The 18556-nt window shown below is 38.7% G+C and overlaps 2 protein-coding genes across 4 annotated transcripts in view; one reads left to right on the top strand and one right to left on the bottom strand.

Annotated features, from left to right (window-relative positions):
• The window catches only part of LOC109035992 (trehalase), a 113648-nt gene extending 112886 nt beyond the window's left edge, over nt 1-762 (top strand). For all 3 annotated transcript variants that reach the window (XR_011899753.1, XR_011899755.1, XR_011899754.1), the window contains one exon: nt 116-762. The gene's annotated coding sequence lies outside the window, so the exon portion shown is untranslated. The remainder of the gene's footprint in view (nt 1-115) is intronic.
• Nucleotides 763-1249: 487 nt separating this feature from the next.
• On the bottom strand, nt 1250-16924 carry LOC109036024 (U-scoloptoxin(01)-Er1a). The gene is made up of 5 exons (XM_019049929.2): nt 16803-16924; nt 9712-9757; nt 6259-6305; nt 4606-4829; nt 1250-3284 (listed from the first exon to the last, which is right to left on the bottom strand). The coding sequence occupies exons 1-5, from the start codon at nt 16803-16805 to the stop codon at nt 3227-3229; spliced, it is 378 nt and encodes a 125-aa protein (XP_018905474.2). The 5' UTR covers nt 16806-16924; the 3' UTR covers nt 1250-3226.
• Between the last annotated feature and the right edge of the window lie 1632 nt (nt 16925-18556).

The following is an 18556-nucleotide window of genomic DNA, read 5'->3' as shown; positions in this document are numbered from 1 at the left end:
TCCTAAGTCTACACCTAATGATAGTCAAAATAAAGTTTGGTTTGCCCAAAAATTCAGAAAAAAATTTTGGGAGGAAATAGAACCTGGAATTTGACCCTTATTTGAATTCACCCAGGTACGTAGATGTTTGTAGATGTGTAGATTTCAGTAGCTTCTGACTCTAGTCACAATTTAAAAATCTAGCTCATTCCTCTCATGAGAGCTATGTAATTTACCTTGTTTCTTTGACTCTTAAATATTTGAACTAGTCAAAACTTTAAATTATTTTGCCTCCTCTTTTGTTTGCACAGTTTCTATTTTTTTCAATGAACCGCAGTACCTCCATACGCTACACTGACAGAGTAAAATGGAAGGTATTTTTTTGAAAGACCTAATCTCAATTGGTAGTGTAGAGAGACTATTTTTTGCTCTCAATCACAATGGGTCAAGAACTGAATTTTCAACGCAGTTACTTGTGTGCTCATCCCAATTCATCAAGTATGGAGTCATTCATGAAATACATAGGTAACACTCGGGGAGGGGGGGAGGGAGAGTCAAGAAGACCATTATGCTATTTTATTCTTAAATGTTGAACGATAGGGAACTAAGTCACAAAAGTGTTAGAAGGGGGAGGGGAGGTCTGAAAATCCAAATTTTAGTGTTAGGTACGTATATTATGAACAGCCCCATTGCATTAAATTCATACATGTTAGCATTGTATAGATTTTGAGGAGGTCTCTTATATCATAAAACAATTTTTATATCCAAGTGCTTCGTTATTTACCAACCTATCCTCGCCTTGCATAATCTAATTATTAGTTCAGAATAACTCAGCAAAAAGATTTGAAATACTGCGTATGTTATTGTTTTGTACTTGTAACTGGTTCTCCCTCTCCCTTCCTATTTTTTGGCCAGTCTATCTTAATGCTTGGTCTTTAATTTTTACAATTCAGTACCTATATTGTAAGTAATTTATACTTCACTATTTTTAAAGACTTATTTTTGTATTGGAGAAACCGTTACAATTGAGGTAAGGCCTTGTAAGTTAAACACTGAAGCTAAGTTTTTGCCAATGATTTTATGTTTAAAATGAACTTAAAATGTAAAATTATGTACATATATTCTCTGTTTAACTTCAATGTAGAAATTGCGAATTTGATTGATATTTCTTTATTTTAGAGGTTTGTTTTTACTATAAAATTATTTTTGTAACCCAACCACCGATATGGCAAGGGAAGTTCCTCATTATTGATTTTAGTCAAGTATGGTGTTTATTTTTTTTTTTGCTGCTTAATAGTAAATATCTAAGTTTAGTTAGTGTGTTTTTTTTTACTTTAGGCCCGGTTCCGCTCAATGGCTCAAAAGCTGTCCCCAAATAACTTGACATTTTTAAAGATATCCCATAGAATATGGATAGATGAGAGAGTGTTTAAGTGTTCAGTGTAATTGATTACAGGCTGGTTCATTACCTTTCAAGAGGTACATAAAATTACCCATGATACCTAAACCTCTGTTTAGTACGCACCAAAGCACACATTTTGTTGAGCCCGATTATTATCAGAAAGTAAGACTCACTGAACAGTTATTTTAGGACAACTTTTGCTCTCACAATTAGACTATGTAAATTAAGTTTTTGACTTTAACATCATTTGTATGGTCAATCAAGAGGAAATATTTTATGTGACCTCAGTTATGTGTACAGTTTATGTTATTATTTATTTATTTATTTTTATGAAATAATTAGTCAAACTCAAATTCAACGAAACATTGTAGAAAATGTAAAAATCCAATGCCCTAAAAATAATCGTTTGCACTTTCAAGTTAAATTTTTAAAAAAAGGGAACCAAGTACAAAAGAAGAGAAAAATCCTTTTTACATCAATTTATTCAGTTGTGAAAACATTGGGTAAGTATGTACAATTTTATGGTGCTTACAACTCCTAAGGCTTAAAAGTGTCCAAAAAAATTCTGTGATGTTAACCTGAATTTACTTATAGGTGGAGATTTTTTTTGATTCTAGCACACATACAACCAATCACAGAAAATTGCATGTTTTAGTAACATTCATGGTGCATTGACGTATATTTTCAGATAAAAATCAGGAAGACAATACTTTTAGTGTGAATATTTTGTCCTCGCATAGTATTCTTAAGTATTTTCCAGCCCTCAGTAACCAAATATGTTTGAAAGCACAAAAACTGAACAGAATTTACTTTAATCCTGTTTTGTCGTACATCCTTCAATGTTTTATGAAGAAGTCTCAAAATTTGAAGAGGAATACTTCAAAGTTGAACCATGAAATGTTGGCGGTAATGGAATTTAAATCACACTCTGTTGATTTGCATGAAAATGCTATCTACGGATACACTTAGAGGACTAGTCTGAAGGTGAAAAATTCAGAATTTCATTATTATTTCCCTAGGTTTTCCTCCTTGGCTTTTTATAGCTTTATATTCTTTAAAGGATCCAACATTTTGTAGTTCACCGGCAACTTTGTTGTGTATGCCCTAGATTATTTTCCAGTCTTGTTACTTAGGTAGGCTCTGTTGTTAATCTTTGCTTTCATTGTGCAAAGAAAAGTTGAAAAGCGATCTATTTTTATCTGTATATATGTACTATTGCTAAAACAAATTTTATATTTGAATAAAAAACCAGTAAAAAGTAGATCAAAGCCTTTCTTTTTTCAATCTTCTTACCTCTGCAGTTTCCCCTTTAATTAAGAACCCTTAACTGGCAGAATAAGTAGATGAGTCAGGTATTACTAAACATTAAGACATTCAATCAATGTACCTAACTCTTAACGGTTAAGGAGTGACTGTAAATATTGCCTGAATTCTACATACTTTAAAGATCATATATTTTTCTGTTTTATAAACTTCCGGAATTGTTTTTACAACATCTACCTACCTCTGGACTAAAAAACTTAATAGTCAAGGTAATGTAATTTTATTGCTAATAATGTTCTGTAGGTACTTGCTTTATGTTGGGGATTTTGACATTTCCTGACAAATACTCAATCATGGTTAGCCCCTTATTTGAAAGAATACAACAGTTTTGAGATCAGAGTTCCATACATTTGAAATTAGACTTTTAAGAATTTGCCCCAATTTTTCTTTTGTCGCTCTTATCCTTCACCTCTAAGTGTGCAAGCAATTAATGTTGCTTCAATTCTTAAAGCAAAATACCACCTATCTCCTCAGCTGAGAAAGTTGTATACAAAAGAATTTTATCACACGGCTTACTTTCAACTAGAGGTTATTTTCTCTTGGAGGATCTGTCACGTACGTCAGCTCATTCAAATAGTACCTAGAAAAAAAGCAAAATAATATTAAGAGGAGGTTCAGACCTGAGACTATGATTTTTAAATAGGATACATTGACAATTTCAGCTGTGTCCACGATGAACAATCTCAGTCCTCTTAAATTCAAAATTATGCCCCGGACAATAGAGAAGTGCTCTGCAAGCATGTTCAGACAAGATTGTCAAATCGATGGCCGAAGTGCGAAACCATTTACTTGTCTCCGTTTGCGACGTCATGGACTCCCTGTCATACAAATACTTCATTTTTCCTCTGAAAAACTATTTAACGTAATATCTTGAAAACTCCCTTGATTTTTATTCCCTATTAGCAGAATATTCTGTGTACATTTCAAGCTGTAAAGTTGGCTTGTTTCTCTTGGCAAAAATAAAATTCGAGCAGAAATTTTGAAACGCCACAATGGAGATACGTGGTTTTGCACTTTAGCCATCAAAATTAACCCTAAATTATGCAGGTCTCGCGGTTTCAGTGCAAAAAACGTAGTTTCAATGAAAAGCTGTCGAAAAAGTCTTCCATGTTCACATTACAAAATTCCCGAATCACGATGTAATTTTACACTCTTATAAGAGTTAGTACCAATTATAATTGGTACTAAAATGAGCTAATTCGATCACCACTTACTGCTTTAACGGGCATTACCCCGACCGCTCTGTTTGGCGCAATGCGTGAAGTATTCCTGAGGTCTTGCAGGCGCTAATTCACGTTTAACGGCGGCGGCCGCACTGTGTTTGGCGCGATTATTCGCACTCGCGTTAGAATGATCGTGGCATCGAAAGAGCTTAAAAGGCCCATGTTGTGTTTCGACACCGTATGAGCATTCAACACGTTGCCTAGTTTCTCCCGATTAAATATTTCATCGGAGAAAAGTTAGGAAAGTTCCTTACACCCACGACCACTATACAGTCTTTTCACTTAATTTATCATCAGAAGGTAAGACGTCAATGACCTGTCAACAAACTGACCTCAAAGAGAGTATTCCGACAAAATCCCATAATCGAATTTTTCAACCCAAGTGGACAAAAATCTCTCAACTGAAAACGTTTCCTCTATGAAATAGGTACCTACCTAAGGTTCCTTTTCCTATTGGCAGAGACACAAGCTGTATTTTACTTTGTGTCTTGCATGAATGAGTATGGTTGATTTAGAGTTGAATAAAATTTGTTTTAGATTTTTTTTCCTAACTTATTTTTTAATTATATTTATACGAAAAATCTAAAAAGATTTGTATTAACTGACAGTTTTACAAGTTTTTCTCTCTATTTTTTAACGAATAGACTGTAAACTGAAATTAATGTCTGAAGTACTCACCAGTCCTGTGACTGAGCGCAGTCAAAGTTGTAAACCCAATCACAAATGCGATATTGCTGATTGAAGGAGGTGTCATTTGCGCAGATGTATGGAACTCTCCTACCATCCTCATCACACATGTGGAAAATTTGACAGTGGTGCTCCATGTCGGCATAAAATCCAACTGCTCTGTCCGTGCAGTCGAATGTGAAGGTCAGATTAGGAAAATTCTCCCATCGTTTCGCCTGAAAATTAGCAGAAATTGACAAATCGATACCCAAAGTGCGAAACTACGTATCCCTGTTGCGGTGCTTTAAAACTTTTGCTCTTTTTTCTTTTTTCGAAGAAAAACAAGCCAACTTTAATGCTTAAAATACAGAATGTTCTGTCATAAATAGAGAAGAAAGACCAAGGAAGTTTCTTACAAACTACAATGACTAATTTTCAAAGAAGAAATAAAGAATTATCTGCAACGTTGTAAACGGAGTTACGTGGTTTCACACTTTGCTCATCGAAATGGTAAAGAATTGGGAACATTTAAATAGTGATATATATCGCCCACTTTCCTCATACCAGGGCCGGATTTACCTACTTGCCGCCCACGGGCGCCTATATTTTGCCACCCCCTTCTCATTCGTTTTGACATCAATAAAAACCATCAAGTGAACGTGCCGGAGGGGGAGGGTTGTATAAGACGCGTTTACTCGTGTTAGACACATTTTTTTGCGAAAGCCCTGTCAACACTACTAGCAAAAGTTCACGGAACTTTGCGCTGAAGTTAAGTTCCGTAAACCTTATACCTCTGTGTGGACAAGGCCTTCCATTTATAAGAAATGAACGAAAAATTATGAAAGAACAAACATAAATGAGGTTTAATGATTTTAACTTCCACCGCGCCGCGCCGTGCCGCGCTGACCGCACTGTGTTTGGTGCAATCCGTGAAGTATTCCTTCAGTCTTGTAGGCGCTACGCGTTTCACGCCGCGCCGACCGCTGCTGAACGCACTGTGTTTTGACGCAATGCGTGAAGTATTCATGCAGTCTTGTAGGCGCTAATATGTGTTACATGCCGACTGCGCGCCGAGCGGGGGCTTCTCCTTTTCATCTCAAGCCTTTGTCATTGCGCTCTGCGCCGCGCCGCTCCAGGACGAATTGCGTGTTTGACTTCTCTCTTAACTTGACTAATTGAAGGTGATGTCTCTTGTATCACCGAAAGAAGACAAAATTAGAAATTACTATACTCTCAAGAAATGAGCGATTTTGTCGCCTTTTCTCGCTTGTAATTTTTATTCTGAATCCGATCCTTGTTTTTATACCTACACTTGAAAAAATTGCAAAATTTGCCGTCCCCCTAAATTTGCCGCTATGGGCCGCGGCCCATGTGGCCACCCCTCATACAAGTTTTATTGGGCACCTCTTTTCAACTTTAGCTTTAATTAAGCTGCTTTGCATAAGGAGGTCGTTCAGGATTGGCCTTATTCCTTCCTTCGAAAAATATCTTCTGATCTTACTGATGAACTAGTTTTCACTCCAAAAATCTGAATCGAAGTAAAGCCATCAAAACAAAATACATCATTAGTTCAATTGTGAAACTATCAGTAACTTGGGGTCCATGCATGCAAGGTTACTCAACTAGATACGTTAAGCAACAGAACGTAAGCATTATTTTACTCACCCTTCGATGGATCGTTTCTGTTGGTTTTGAATTTACGTACACAAAAGCTGGAAAATAAAAGAAAAATAAACAGTATTATGTGCCTTGCGTTTAGGATGAAGAGACGTCAGCGTTAAAATCATAGAACGGTGTTAGACTGTGACGCACTGCAGAAGGCGTTTTTTGAAACACCTCCTAGAAGTTTGAGAGATAACTATTTTAACTCTGCAGTTGTGCTAGGTTGCATCCTCCTATTTGGAAGGCGTTTGCGCCAGAGGACGCTTTAACCTTAAATAAGGCCGTTGCTCTTCCATATTTGGACGAAGCAAAAGTGAATTTGTCATCCTGTATCGTCTCAAAAGTTGAGGATCCTTCGCACCTGATTTATTAAAGTATTTTGGTCTCTCGATTGCAACAAAATACTGTTTCGTTACTCAACAAATGACTGACGGTTGAAAAATTGAGCTATGCGCTCAAAAATCGCGTATCCTCTTAGTGATTAATGGTCCTCGACTAAAGCTCGACCAGACGGACTGCGTACATCATACGATTTGCAATGCCGTCTTCTAGGCATTTAAACTTCAAACTGAGCGAGCGGGGCAGGGCAGGGGGAGACGTGAGCCCATCGATAGCACGATTGACTGTTGATTTAAAGCTGTCGATCCGACAATTATTCTTGCCAGTGTTGCCATGTCAAGGAAAAGCGCCAAATCGACGTTCCCCTCCCGAAAGAACGTAATTACATTTCAATGTTGCCAAATTTCCCATCGCAAGTAGCATTTTTACCATGAGAATCTTGGGGATTTATAATTTAAAATTTCACCGATTTTTCTTCTGATCTCATGTGAAAATCAGACAAATTTTGGACAAAAATTGTGCATGCATATTCGTGTAATACATTGGAATTTTTAGTCAATTTGGCAACTTTGGGGTAGAGTTACGTTCCTTCGTCTAGAAACGACGAAATGAGTCAAAGAAGGTTGCCAAAATTTGTTTGTATGGTTTAAGCAATTCTGAGAAACTTGCAAATATTTTCCCTCCAATTTTTTAGAAAAAATTATTCGCAATTTCATCTAAAAAATCTGAAACTTCGATGAAATACATCCACAACTTTCCTTTAAAAAAAAGTATCCTATCGGTGGAAATTGTTCAACATTCGATCGTTTATACATCATTTTTTAGCACTGCGATGAGGCGGTGTGGGAAGTAATGAACAAGTTTACTTTCATTTTTCTAGCAGCTCAGAATTTTCTCACGGGTTGGACTGGTGTGCTAAGGAAAAACGCCGTAAGTGCATTCGAAGGTTGCCAAACTTCCTCTCAGAAAATATCTATTTTTGATGACTGTCACGAATTTCCTCGATATTTCCTCCTCACGATATTTCCTCTTGAAATTTGAAAACTTTTTAGATCAAATTGCGAACGAGATCCTCCAAAAAAGCAGAAGAGAAATATTCAAAAATTTTCCTGAAAATTCTAGATTTGTCGAGAAAAATTTTGCAATGCCTGATTGCTCATACGGCGCTCTTCCTTAGCACGGCAGTTTACCGCCATGCTAAGGAAGAACGTCGTATGAGCCTTCAGACGTTGCCAACTTTCCTTTGATAAGAATCGAATTTACTGGGAAAATCCTGAATATTTCTCCTCCAATTTTTCAGAGTATATTGTTCACAATTGAATCTAAAATATCTGAAAATTTCAAGGAAAAGTATGCAAAACTCTCCTCAAAAATACATGTTTTATTCGGGGAAATTTGGCAACTCTCGAAGGCTCATACGGCGTTCTTCCTTAGCAGGACAGTATAGGTAACCCTACGACCTGTTTTTCCATTTATAGTGCTAGATCAAGGTACGTCTGAAATGGGCGGGTGGGTGGATGTGCATTCGAAAAAATTTTTGAAGCAAGTACCATTCCGCAGATGCTCCGGTCAAGTGAGGTGTGACCGGTTGCCAAAGTGGCCACAAATCGTCGCTTCTCTGACCTAAGGGCGTATCTTAATCTCTATGTGAGCCCTGTTCTCCGTATATAGCTCTATGCTTTCAGGAGCCCATGTGGAAATAGAGATACGCGCTTATGCCAGAGGGACGGTGAAATTAGGTGAGTTTCCGTGTTGGCAGTCCTTAGCTCCGTTACTTTGTCGTTTTTATGTAACCGATTTGCATTCAACTCTCCGGTCAAGAGCCGTACGAATGTAATGTAATAGTCTCGCCTTTGATCCCAGATCCCTCAAACTGAGCGAGCACGGGTCAGCTCCCCAGTGACGAGGCGTGCTTAGCGATATATCGTTTGATTTGCCATTCAAACCCATGGAAAAGGATCGATAAACAGGGTGATCGCAACGAACGCCTTAATAATCGATTCTTTACCATAGCTTCAAATGGGGAAATATCGATAATCGATTGCCGTTGCCGTTGCCGTTCCGAATCGGAGCCATCTCTAGGTATTTACTTACGCGCGGTCATTCAAAACCCCCGATATTGAATAATGATGACATAAATGCTGCGGCTCGCATAAAGCCATCAGGTTGTTTTTTTTCTATGATGCGTTAAAGTCACCGAGAGGGCTAATCGGACTTATGAGGTCGCGAGCTTTTTGAAATATGAGTAATGCTAAGACGCGAGCAGTCATATTTATTTCAACAAATCCATTAGGTTGTTTTTTCTAGTCTCGCGTTAAAGTCTCTCGGCGGACACATCTTACTACTGCCGTGCTGAGGAAGAACGCCGTATGAAGATTCGAGAGTTGCCAAATTTCTTTCGATAAAATTTTTATTTTCAGAGAAAGTCATGAACGTTTTTCCTTGAAAGCAGAAACTTCAGGTGAAATTGCGAACAAACTTATCTGACAAATCGGAAGGAAAATATTCGTAAGTTTACCGGGGAATTATGTTTTATCAAAGGAAACTTGGCAACGACTAATGGTTCATACGGCGTTTTTCCTTAGCACTGCAGACTAGACGTCATGCCACCGATGGACTGACGATGTGATGAAATTTTTCAAGCGAAATGTACCCTGACCTCTAAAAACAGATACCTATCCTCTTTCTCTAATGCTCTTCAAGTTTATGAGCTGATTGATGTGGATGGATTTGTCAACTGTCCTTTCGTTTATCAACAACCTGAATTGGCTAAATGAACCGCAATAAGTGAAAAGAAACCAAGTCGCATCAGCCATTGCCAAATTGCATCGAATGATTCGTTTTTACGTTGATAGCTTTTCAAGATGATTCGAGGGGGTTGGGGGACAAGGCGCACGAGTGCAGCTTCTGCTATTTCAAGAAATACGCCTGTTGAAAGTTTCAAAATTACACAGAGCCTTATAGCGGAAAGGAAGTTTAAACATACTTTTTGATGCTTTTTTTCGATGTAAGTAAGTCACTTCTTTAGTTTATTTTCGATGTTTGTTAAGTGAAAAAATACATACATACATACATCAATGAATAACTACATGCGTATGTTGATTGAGATGAGATTACCTGTCAAGACCGCGGCAGTCATGATACACAGATTCATCGTTCTTATCTGAAACAGAATTCAAAGCAATGGTAAAAATATGCGAGGATAGATGAATAGATGATAACATTTGCGGACATGATTTGGACATAATACGACGTTGAAGATCACCTTAAACCACCCTTAATGACTATGTAAACCCACAAGGCAGTGGCGTGTTGTGCTTCGCGATATATCGATTGATCTGCCATTTAAACCAACGGAAAAAGATCGATGGACAGGAACACCCTGATAATCGATTCTTTACCATAGCTTCAAATGGGAAAATATCGATTATCGACCATTCACGCCTCGCCACTGACACTAGGAGCCTCCAGAGAAGAGGGGCTTTACAGCTGTCTACGAATAACGAAAGTTCAGGGGGGGCCTGCATGGTTCCCCGGGTAAGGTTGAAAATGGTATCATTTGCCCCCACCCCCCGGAAATTCTGGATGGAAGAAAAAACTGAAAATATGTTGAATTCAACAATTCGGAAGTATTTTAAGCTATAGAAATGCACAAAGCAGCGTAATTTGTGTGCAGAAATGAATGAAAAAGTTGCATTTTGATAGCCTCAAAATAGTCCAAATAGAGAGAAAATTTCACAAATTTTCAGGGGTAACAGAGAATCTGATGAACCTAAAATCTGAAAATTAAATATACAGCGTAATTTTTTTGCAGAAACGAATGGGAACTTTGCGTTTTGATAGCCTCTAAATACGTCCAAATAGAGTTGTTTAAAAAAAAAATGTCCGGGGGAGGCCCTCCGGACGACCTCAATCTGTGTTGGGGGGGGGGGGTATTCCACACCCCACCGATCCCCCCCTGTGACAGGAAAGACAGACCCTTTTAGATATGCCTAGGCTACGAATACGACTCCTAGGGCACGGATTGGGATAAGTTGCCGTTGCGTAGATGAGCCTAGTTGACGTAAGTTTCTCGATGGGTCTCGAGGTTGAAGTTAGTTATTTCAACGTATTTATTCCAAAAAGAACTATGTCTCACGCAATCCCTATGTACATAGTTCCTTTTAGCATAAATACGTCCGTTCGGCCATTGCACGATTGCAATCGACTCCGGTAGAGGGCACGCGCTGGGGTTAATGATTGCAGCTTGCAGCGCTGGCGCCGCGCAGTGGATCGAGTCAACCGGAGAGGTCGGAGATGAGATTTTTTACTAAAACTGCTTTTGATGTTTATCTCGTCACATCTTAAATTTCAAGGGGTGCTACTAATAGAAAATTTCACGAGAAAACCAATAGAACCACTTTTAGTTAGAACCTCGAAGTTTAGTATAAACGCCGTTTAAGGTGATTCGATGGACGCCATATTTTGTGTCAGAACGCCGTGCGATGTATCGCATCGATTGGCTCTACTTTTTCAGCTACTAATCATTATTCTCGAATTTCGAGATCGCAATTCTGTCGTCGGGAGACTAAAGCACTCACTTACCAATTTTCACAAAGAAATTCAACGTAATAAAGGCGTGGTTTTTTTTAGAGGAAAAATATCGCATTCGAGTGCAGTTTCGATATTATTATCGAATGCGATATTTTTCCTCTGAAAAAACCACGCCTTTATTACGTTGAATTTCTTTGTAAAAATTGGTAAGTGAGTGCTTTAGTCTCCCGACGACAGAATTGCGATCTCGAAATTCGAGAAAAATGACGAGTATCTGAAAAAATGGAACCAGTTGATGCGATATATCGCATGTCGTTCTGACACAAAATATGACGTCCATCGAATCACCTTAAAGTCTCTAAATTGCGTGCGACCTCCCCTATTGACTCGATCCACTGTGCGCCGGTGATCCCTCGTTGATCTCCGAATCCTTCTCCTCCATAACGTGTCGCGCGGGTAATTCAAATGTCGAGCTGTCACTCTCCGAAGAGAGTCGGGTGGTCCCTCATCTAACGTCTTCATGGAGCAGGCACAGCATCCAACATCGTCAAAACACCGCACGGCGCACAGTGCCCACAGATAGGAATTTCAAAGGCATCATTTATACAGTTTCTGTTTCTTTCTTCTTTGTACCGTCCAATACTGCCGTGCTAAGGAAAAACGCCGTATTGTGAGGAGACGCCCAATTTTTCCCAGACAATTCATCATTTCAGGGAAATTGGCAACGTCAGGAGGAGCACCGACTTTAGGAAAAATGCTGATGTCCGCTGGGAAATGCGCATGCGCGCCGCCGGCCGACCCGAGCGTAGGGAGCTGGCCACTTGCTCCGACGCTCGAGGAAAGCCAGTCTTCGCAACGTGGTCGTCTTGTGCAAGTGCTCAGGGCTCCGGTCTGCACTCGTACGTCATTGACGAACCGAAAAATCAGACGAACGACTCCGGCTCGCTTTTCAGCACCGGATATTCCTTTCCGAGTCTCTTCCCTTTTAGCTGTCCTATTTCAGTCTTGTCGGGCTCTTGTCCATCGAATAGGATTGTTCAACTCCAAACAAAGGAATACATTTGAAAGATCGTCAAGGATAGATTTTGTCTTCTTCATTGACTTCTTCATTTTTGGGAGGGTCACCGACTGCCCCCCCCCAAGAGCCCCCACTGTTGTGTTGCGTCGGTGGTCTGCACGAGATCTCTCTCTATAGAGAGACCACGGGCGACCGCTGTCCGACACAACAGTCCCCCCCCCTGGAGTCCTGTGACGTCAGCTCGAGATATCTCACTATTGAGACGTCCCGTCGGCTGACGTCGCGACGCTCCAGAAACGACCCCCTTTCGACCCTAATCAGGGTCATCACAGTATGGACATTCGAGTTTTGCCAAATTTTGTCTCAGTAAATATTTATTTTTAAAGAAAGTTATGAATATTTATACTTGAAATTTTCAGAAACTTTAGGTGAAATCGCCAACAATAAATTATCTGAAAAATTGGAGGAAAAATATTCACAAATTTTTCCGAAAACTCGTGATTTACGAAAGGAAATGAGCAACGGCTGAAGGTTCATACGGCGTTTTTCCTTAGCACGACAGTAAAGAGGAACGCCGTATGAGTCTCCAGACGTTCCGTACCTACTTTAATGAAAAACGGATGTACTGGGAAAATTATAAATATTTTTCTTCAACTTTTCAAACAATTCTGCTTGTAATTTAATCTAAAATATCTGAAAACAAGGGAAAAGATACCTATTTATAAGACTTTCCTCAAAAATATATGTTTTATCAGATGAAATTTGACAACTCTTGAATGTTCATACGGCGTTTTTCCTCAGCACGGCAGGATGCCCATCCAGCACTTATTGTCAGAATACACCACTGTGTATGAGTACTCACCGAAGTACACGACAACCCGACTAATAAATCACAAGCCCGCTAGTTGTGTGTAGTAGCTTGTCGCTTTTTACTGCGACCAGAGGTGTTTTGCATTTCCAAATACCTGGAGTGACGCCCTCAAGAGTTAAAACTACATCTATTTTGGAAATAGTTGTTTGGACACACATCCCTTCTCGCGCTTTCCTTTTTCCATGTTCAATATAACCAAAAGTTAGTAAGCACCACCTGCGGGCTGATTCTTGAAATTGGTAGAAAAAGCGATAGACAAAGAAGATGAAAGATAAATAAAGCGATCCTTTCGGTGGAAGCGAGTGGTTGCAATGGACAAAGGAGGTAAGTACTTAATAGACCAGTGGCGAGGCGTGAGTAACCGATTATCGTTATTTCCCCATTTGAAACTATGGTAAAGAATCGATTACTAAAGTGTTCGTTGCGAACACCCTGTTTATCGATCCTTATCCGTAGGTTTAGATGGCAGATCAATCGATATATCGCAAAGCACGCCACGCCACTGTAATAACAAACTAACGGCGACCCATGAGAGACTCTATAGTCAGTACATCATTTTTCCCCCATAATTTATCACGATCAACCGTTTTAACCAATAAGATCGCTCCATGTTCCCTACGTCTTCTTTGTCTAACGATTTGTCTATCAGTTTCAAAAATCAGCCCGCAGAGGAATTCATTCGAATGCAAACAATTTTTTGGCAAGATTCAGAGAGGTCTTCCTCGCGGGCTGAGAAAAAATTGGGGGACTGGTAAACATGCCAATGAGCAACGATATTCTAACTGACGAAATCGCCGATCATGGCCGGTCCTAATCCGCCCATTCATCAGTCAGCAATAACTTCTGGAATTACGCGCACATCGGAGCGTGGCGCAAGTATTATGAAATACTAAATATTTTACGGTCCACACGAGTAGGAAGGGGAAATTGCCGCTAAGCTAAGACAGTAATGAACTCCAAGTCCAGTAATAGACCCTCTTTACCCTTTTCATGTCCCTACACAGATCGCAGATGGCAGCTGCAGTAGGTATTTGCGAAAGGAGATGAACGAGGTACACTGACATGAAACTGGGTCAGGAGCGTCCCTCCGGTAAAATAATAGAGTGGGTGGCGAAAATTTTTCGGAGGAGTTAAAATTTTGGTAAAGCAGAAGTAGAAATTTAAAAAATCTGACAGCCCTGATGTTGATCCAAATTGACCAAAATTTCCCCAAAAATGGTCAACTTAAAAAAGTTACCCCAGTTCGTCGTTTCTCCGACGAAGTAACGTAACTCCATTCCAAGGTTGCAAAGTCAACTAAAACAATTCGATTTTTTACAAGAGTGTACCTGAGCAATTTTCGGCCAAAATTTTTCTGCATGATTTTTGCATGAGATCAGAGAAATTTTCAAATAGAGAGGTGTCACGTCATGAAATGGTTTACTTTTCTTATACTGCGTTAAAGTCTCCCAGCTTTCCCTGTGTGTTTCTCGACTTATTAAAGGTACTGGACAGGGAGTGTTTTTCACCATGGCTATCATGGCCAACTGGATTGAACAAATAGACAGCTGTCACGTCATGAAATGGTTTACTTTTCTTATGCTGCGTTTAAGTCTCCGAGCTTTCTTGTGTGTTTCTCGACTCATTAAAGGTACTGGATTGGGAAAGTTTTTCACCATGGCTGTCATGGCCAACTGGATTGGCCAAATAGAGCGTCGTAGAATGGTTAACTTTTCTTACGCTGCGTTTAAATCTCCGAGCTTCCCGGTGTATTTCTCGACTCATTAAAGGTATTGGATTGGGAAAGTTTTTCACCATGGCTGTCATGGCGAACTGGACTGGCCGAATAAAGAGGTGTCACCTCAGGAATAGTTTACTTTTCTTACGCTGCGTTTAAGTCTCCGAACTTCCCTGCGTGTTTCTCGACTCATTAAAGGTACTGGACAGGGAGTATTTTTCACCATGGCTAGCATGGCCGACTGGACTGGCCAAATAGACAGCTGTCACGTCAGGAACACACGGAAAAATTAAATTGCTGATTTAACAATTTAATTGCTAAAAAAAAGTGACTGCAATGTTTTAATGCAGATTTTACAACAAAAAATGCTATTTTAACCACCCCCGTGGTTATATTGGCTTATAGTAGTGGTTAAAGTAGCATTTTTTTGTTGTAAAATCTATGTTGAACCGTTGCAGTTACTTTTCTTAGCAATTGAATTGTCAAATCAAAAATTTAATTTTTTCCGTGTAGTTTACTTTTCTTACACTGCGTTTAAGTCTCCGAGCTTTCCTGAGCGTTTCTCAACTGGTTCTTTTATTTGTACACAGGTCCGGTTAATGTAAAGTTAGGTACGTTTAATTAAGCTTCGAGCTTTACAGAAGCTATGAGGTTTTCATGAGTTTTATTAGATATTGATGGCAATTTCAATAGAGTACTGTTAAAAAGGCGATAGCCCACTGGCAAAGCTCCATGCGGCAAAATATAGCCCAATTAACTTTAGCGATGGATCCATAGGGAGGATTGATGGGATTTTCCTTTGCAAGAATCAAAAACGGAAAGCAAAATTTTATGATTTTTACAGGCTTTCAAATTACAGACAATTGATCTCCCTGAAAATAAGTTTCCAATATCATTCTGTTCTTTCTTAGTTATTTTTTTAGTTTTCACAGTAGATTATCATGCGGATGATTTTGAAGATTATTTTTAAAAAAAAAAATTCGACTTTCATTCGAAACTCCTGAAAATGTTCTACCTCTGATGCTGTCTTAGAAGTTTTCTCAGACCTCTTTTTATCACACATTAAACCGTGCCTGCGATGGTAGAAATAGCAAAGTGCGTAGGTATATCAGTTGCGACGTTTCACATTCTCTATGCTGTCTATTTTTTTTAAAGAAAATCTGGTGAAGGATATTGTTCAAATGTTTACAGAATATTTTATATGATGATGAAAAATCAGTAAAAATTGTAGGGAATGGTATTCTTCAGTTTTTCTTTGATTAAACAATGAAATCTGACAAGAATTTTACAACGTTGCAAATCGAAATACGTGTTTTGCAACCCTCAACATCAATACATCGCCTCTTTATTTGGAAAAAAAAAAAAAAAAAAAAAAAAGTAGGCAACTAAAAATTTTCTGGAGTGTTAAAAGGATGGATAAACATATATTTATGTTTAAAAGTTCTGAAATAATTTTTTTCTGGGGGCAAATGTTCGGCACATTTTAAGACTAATTTGAATTTGCACGCTTACGCCCTTATCAAGGGAATGGAGGAAAATTGAGAGGCTTGGAGGACAAGGCGCATAAGTGCGGTTTTTGCTATTTCGAGAGATATATGTTTGATGTTTCGAAAATGCGTGGGTCCTTATGGCGGAAAGAAAGTACAATCTGACTTTTTGATGCTTAAAAGTTGAAGTTAGGTGGCGAATTTTTTGCAGAATATGCATTAAGACTAATTTTAATTAAAATCATTAATATCTCAATTATTCAAAAACTGCACTAATGCACCTTGTCCTTCAAGCCCCTCAATCGAAGCATTCTTTGGACTATACATGGGTTTGAAAAGAATGTTAAAAATTTTATCGCTCGCTTTTGTTACCTATTTAAATGAGCATAAAGGTGTAACCTTTTGATTAAAAAAAAAATGAAATGGGTTTTTTTTTTTTTTTTTGAAAAATCTTAGGGAATGTGTAAATAGCTTCCAAAAGGTCAAATATTGGAGAAAAAAGAATTGGAAAATTTTGAACTTTCGCTCCTCCACCAGAGACCGATCCCATTGTGGTTAGGGTCGAAGTATAAATCCACTCACCATTGTTGATCTGAGCGCTTGAGAAATGAGACACGTGAAAAATGACCCGGGGTTGGTACAAATTAAAACACAGAGTACATTGATAAAGATCGCGATAGACAGTGGTTTGAGACAGACGCCCCTCCTTGGATATTCTCATATTTATAGGGAAGAGCAGATGATCCTCTCGAACTTGACTTACTCCCACTGGCCGCGTTGCAGGCGGCCATAAGTAGGTCCATTCACCGGTCATCCTCATCCATCGGAGCGAAAGCAAATGCTCGCTGGATTATTACGCGATGACCGAACTTCGATCGCTAGCTGAGCCCTTTTGTCACATCCATTCTGTGCTCGCGTACATTTCCATCTTTTTAACAGAGTGTTTACAGGTGTCTGAAATTTGATGGATTTCCTGTTTAAGTGGAGACTACTGAGTGAACAGAACACGAGAATACCCTTGGTTCATGAATTGAACAATTATTGGAAGGAAAAAGGCCGTATAAACCTTCAGGCGTTGCCACGTTTCCTTCGATAAATCACGAATTTTCGGGAAAATTTGTAAATATTTTTCCACCAATTTTTCAGATAATTTTGTTGGCAATTTCACCTAAAGTTCCTGATAAATTTCAATGATGAAGATATGACAAAATGATCTAATCTGCTAAAATACGTGTGTTTAAATGGGAAATGCCGTCAAATGACGTCACTAGGCGGTGCATTTTCTCACTTTTAAATCTATATTTATACTATTTTCCATATCAGAAAAAAAATTATAAAAAATGCTTTGAAATCAGCTCTTTAAGCACTTTCAGATGAAGCAATAAAAAATTTGCATGCAAAATCTCCATTGAGCACATTACTTTTTGTATAAAGATCCAGGTCCATAATATTTTAATCAGATCACACCAATATTATAGCCTCACCACATATAAATGCTGAAACTACCAGACCACGTATTTCGGTTTGCGACGTTGCAGACTTCCTGTCACGTTTTACTTTTTGAATGGAAAGCTACTCAACGGCAATTTTTAGAAACTGCCGTGATATTTCTTCTCCGTGCGAAGAAAATTCTGTGAGAACTTCAAGTTAGCGATGAAGCTGATCGTTCACCTGTAAAAAAATAATATGGGAGCGGAAATTTTTAAACACCACAAACGACGTGATATGGGAGTTTCAACATCGATATGCCGAGTGTTGATTGCAAAAATATTGAAATAATTTTGCAATTTAATTAATGTAAGTAATCAATGAAATTTTTTATTTTTTTTATTTTTTTAAAAGTCTTGTTATTGCAATGGTTTTACATGGTCATTAAATCGGCCACAATCCATACACGCTCTACGCTTTTTAAATGAATCAGTGGAAAAAGTACCTTTCCTTCAATTCTGATTATTCACAATTCATCGACGGAAGCTCATTCTATCCGTGCGAAACTTGTTGAATTCACAACCGTTTTATAGTCAATTGCGATCTTGTAAACGGCGACTCTCTCAGTCCGATAATCCAGGATTGCGCGAAAGGTCTGAGAAAATATCCGAGGATTGCGCGAAAAAGGCACAAGGATTGCGCGGATAGAAACCTTAACATCTGCTACAGGATTGCGCGAATTTAGAATGAAGTTAATTTAAGGTAGAATTTTGGCAAAACAGGAAACATTTGGAAAATGAATAAAGATTGAAAATGGTCGTGAGCATGAAGAACTCCCTAACTTTTCTCGGAAAAAATAATTAATCGGGAGAAACGAGGCAACGTTGAAACGCTCATACGACGGTGAA

Source organism: Bemisia tabaci, chromosome 4, assembly GCF_918797505.1.
Source record: "Bemisia tabaci chromosome 4, PGI_BMITA_v3".
In the NCBI taxonomy this organism is placed as follows: domain Eukaryota; kingdom Metazoa; phylum Arthropoda; class Insecta; order Hemiptera; family Aleyrodidae; genus Bemisia; species Bemisia tabaci.
Note: the sequence above shows the minus strand (reverse complement) of the source record. Positions and strands in the feature narration are given on the sequence as shown.

Coding starts and splice junctions, on each gene's coding strand:
- LOC109036024 (XM_019049929.2), bottom strand. Junction 6,306..9,711: donor GACTGCCGCGGTCTTGACAG/GTAATCTCATCT, acceptor TTTATTTTCCAG/CTTTTGTGTACGTAAATTCA. Junction 3,285..4,605: donor TGCGCTCAGTCACAGGACTG/GTGAGTACTTCA, acceptor CTTTTTTTCTAG/GTACTATTTGAATGAGCTGA.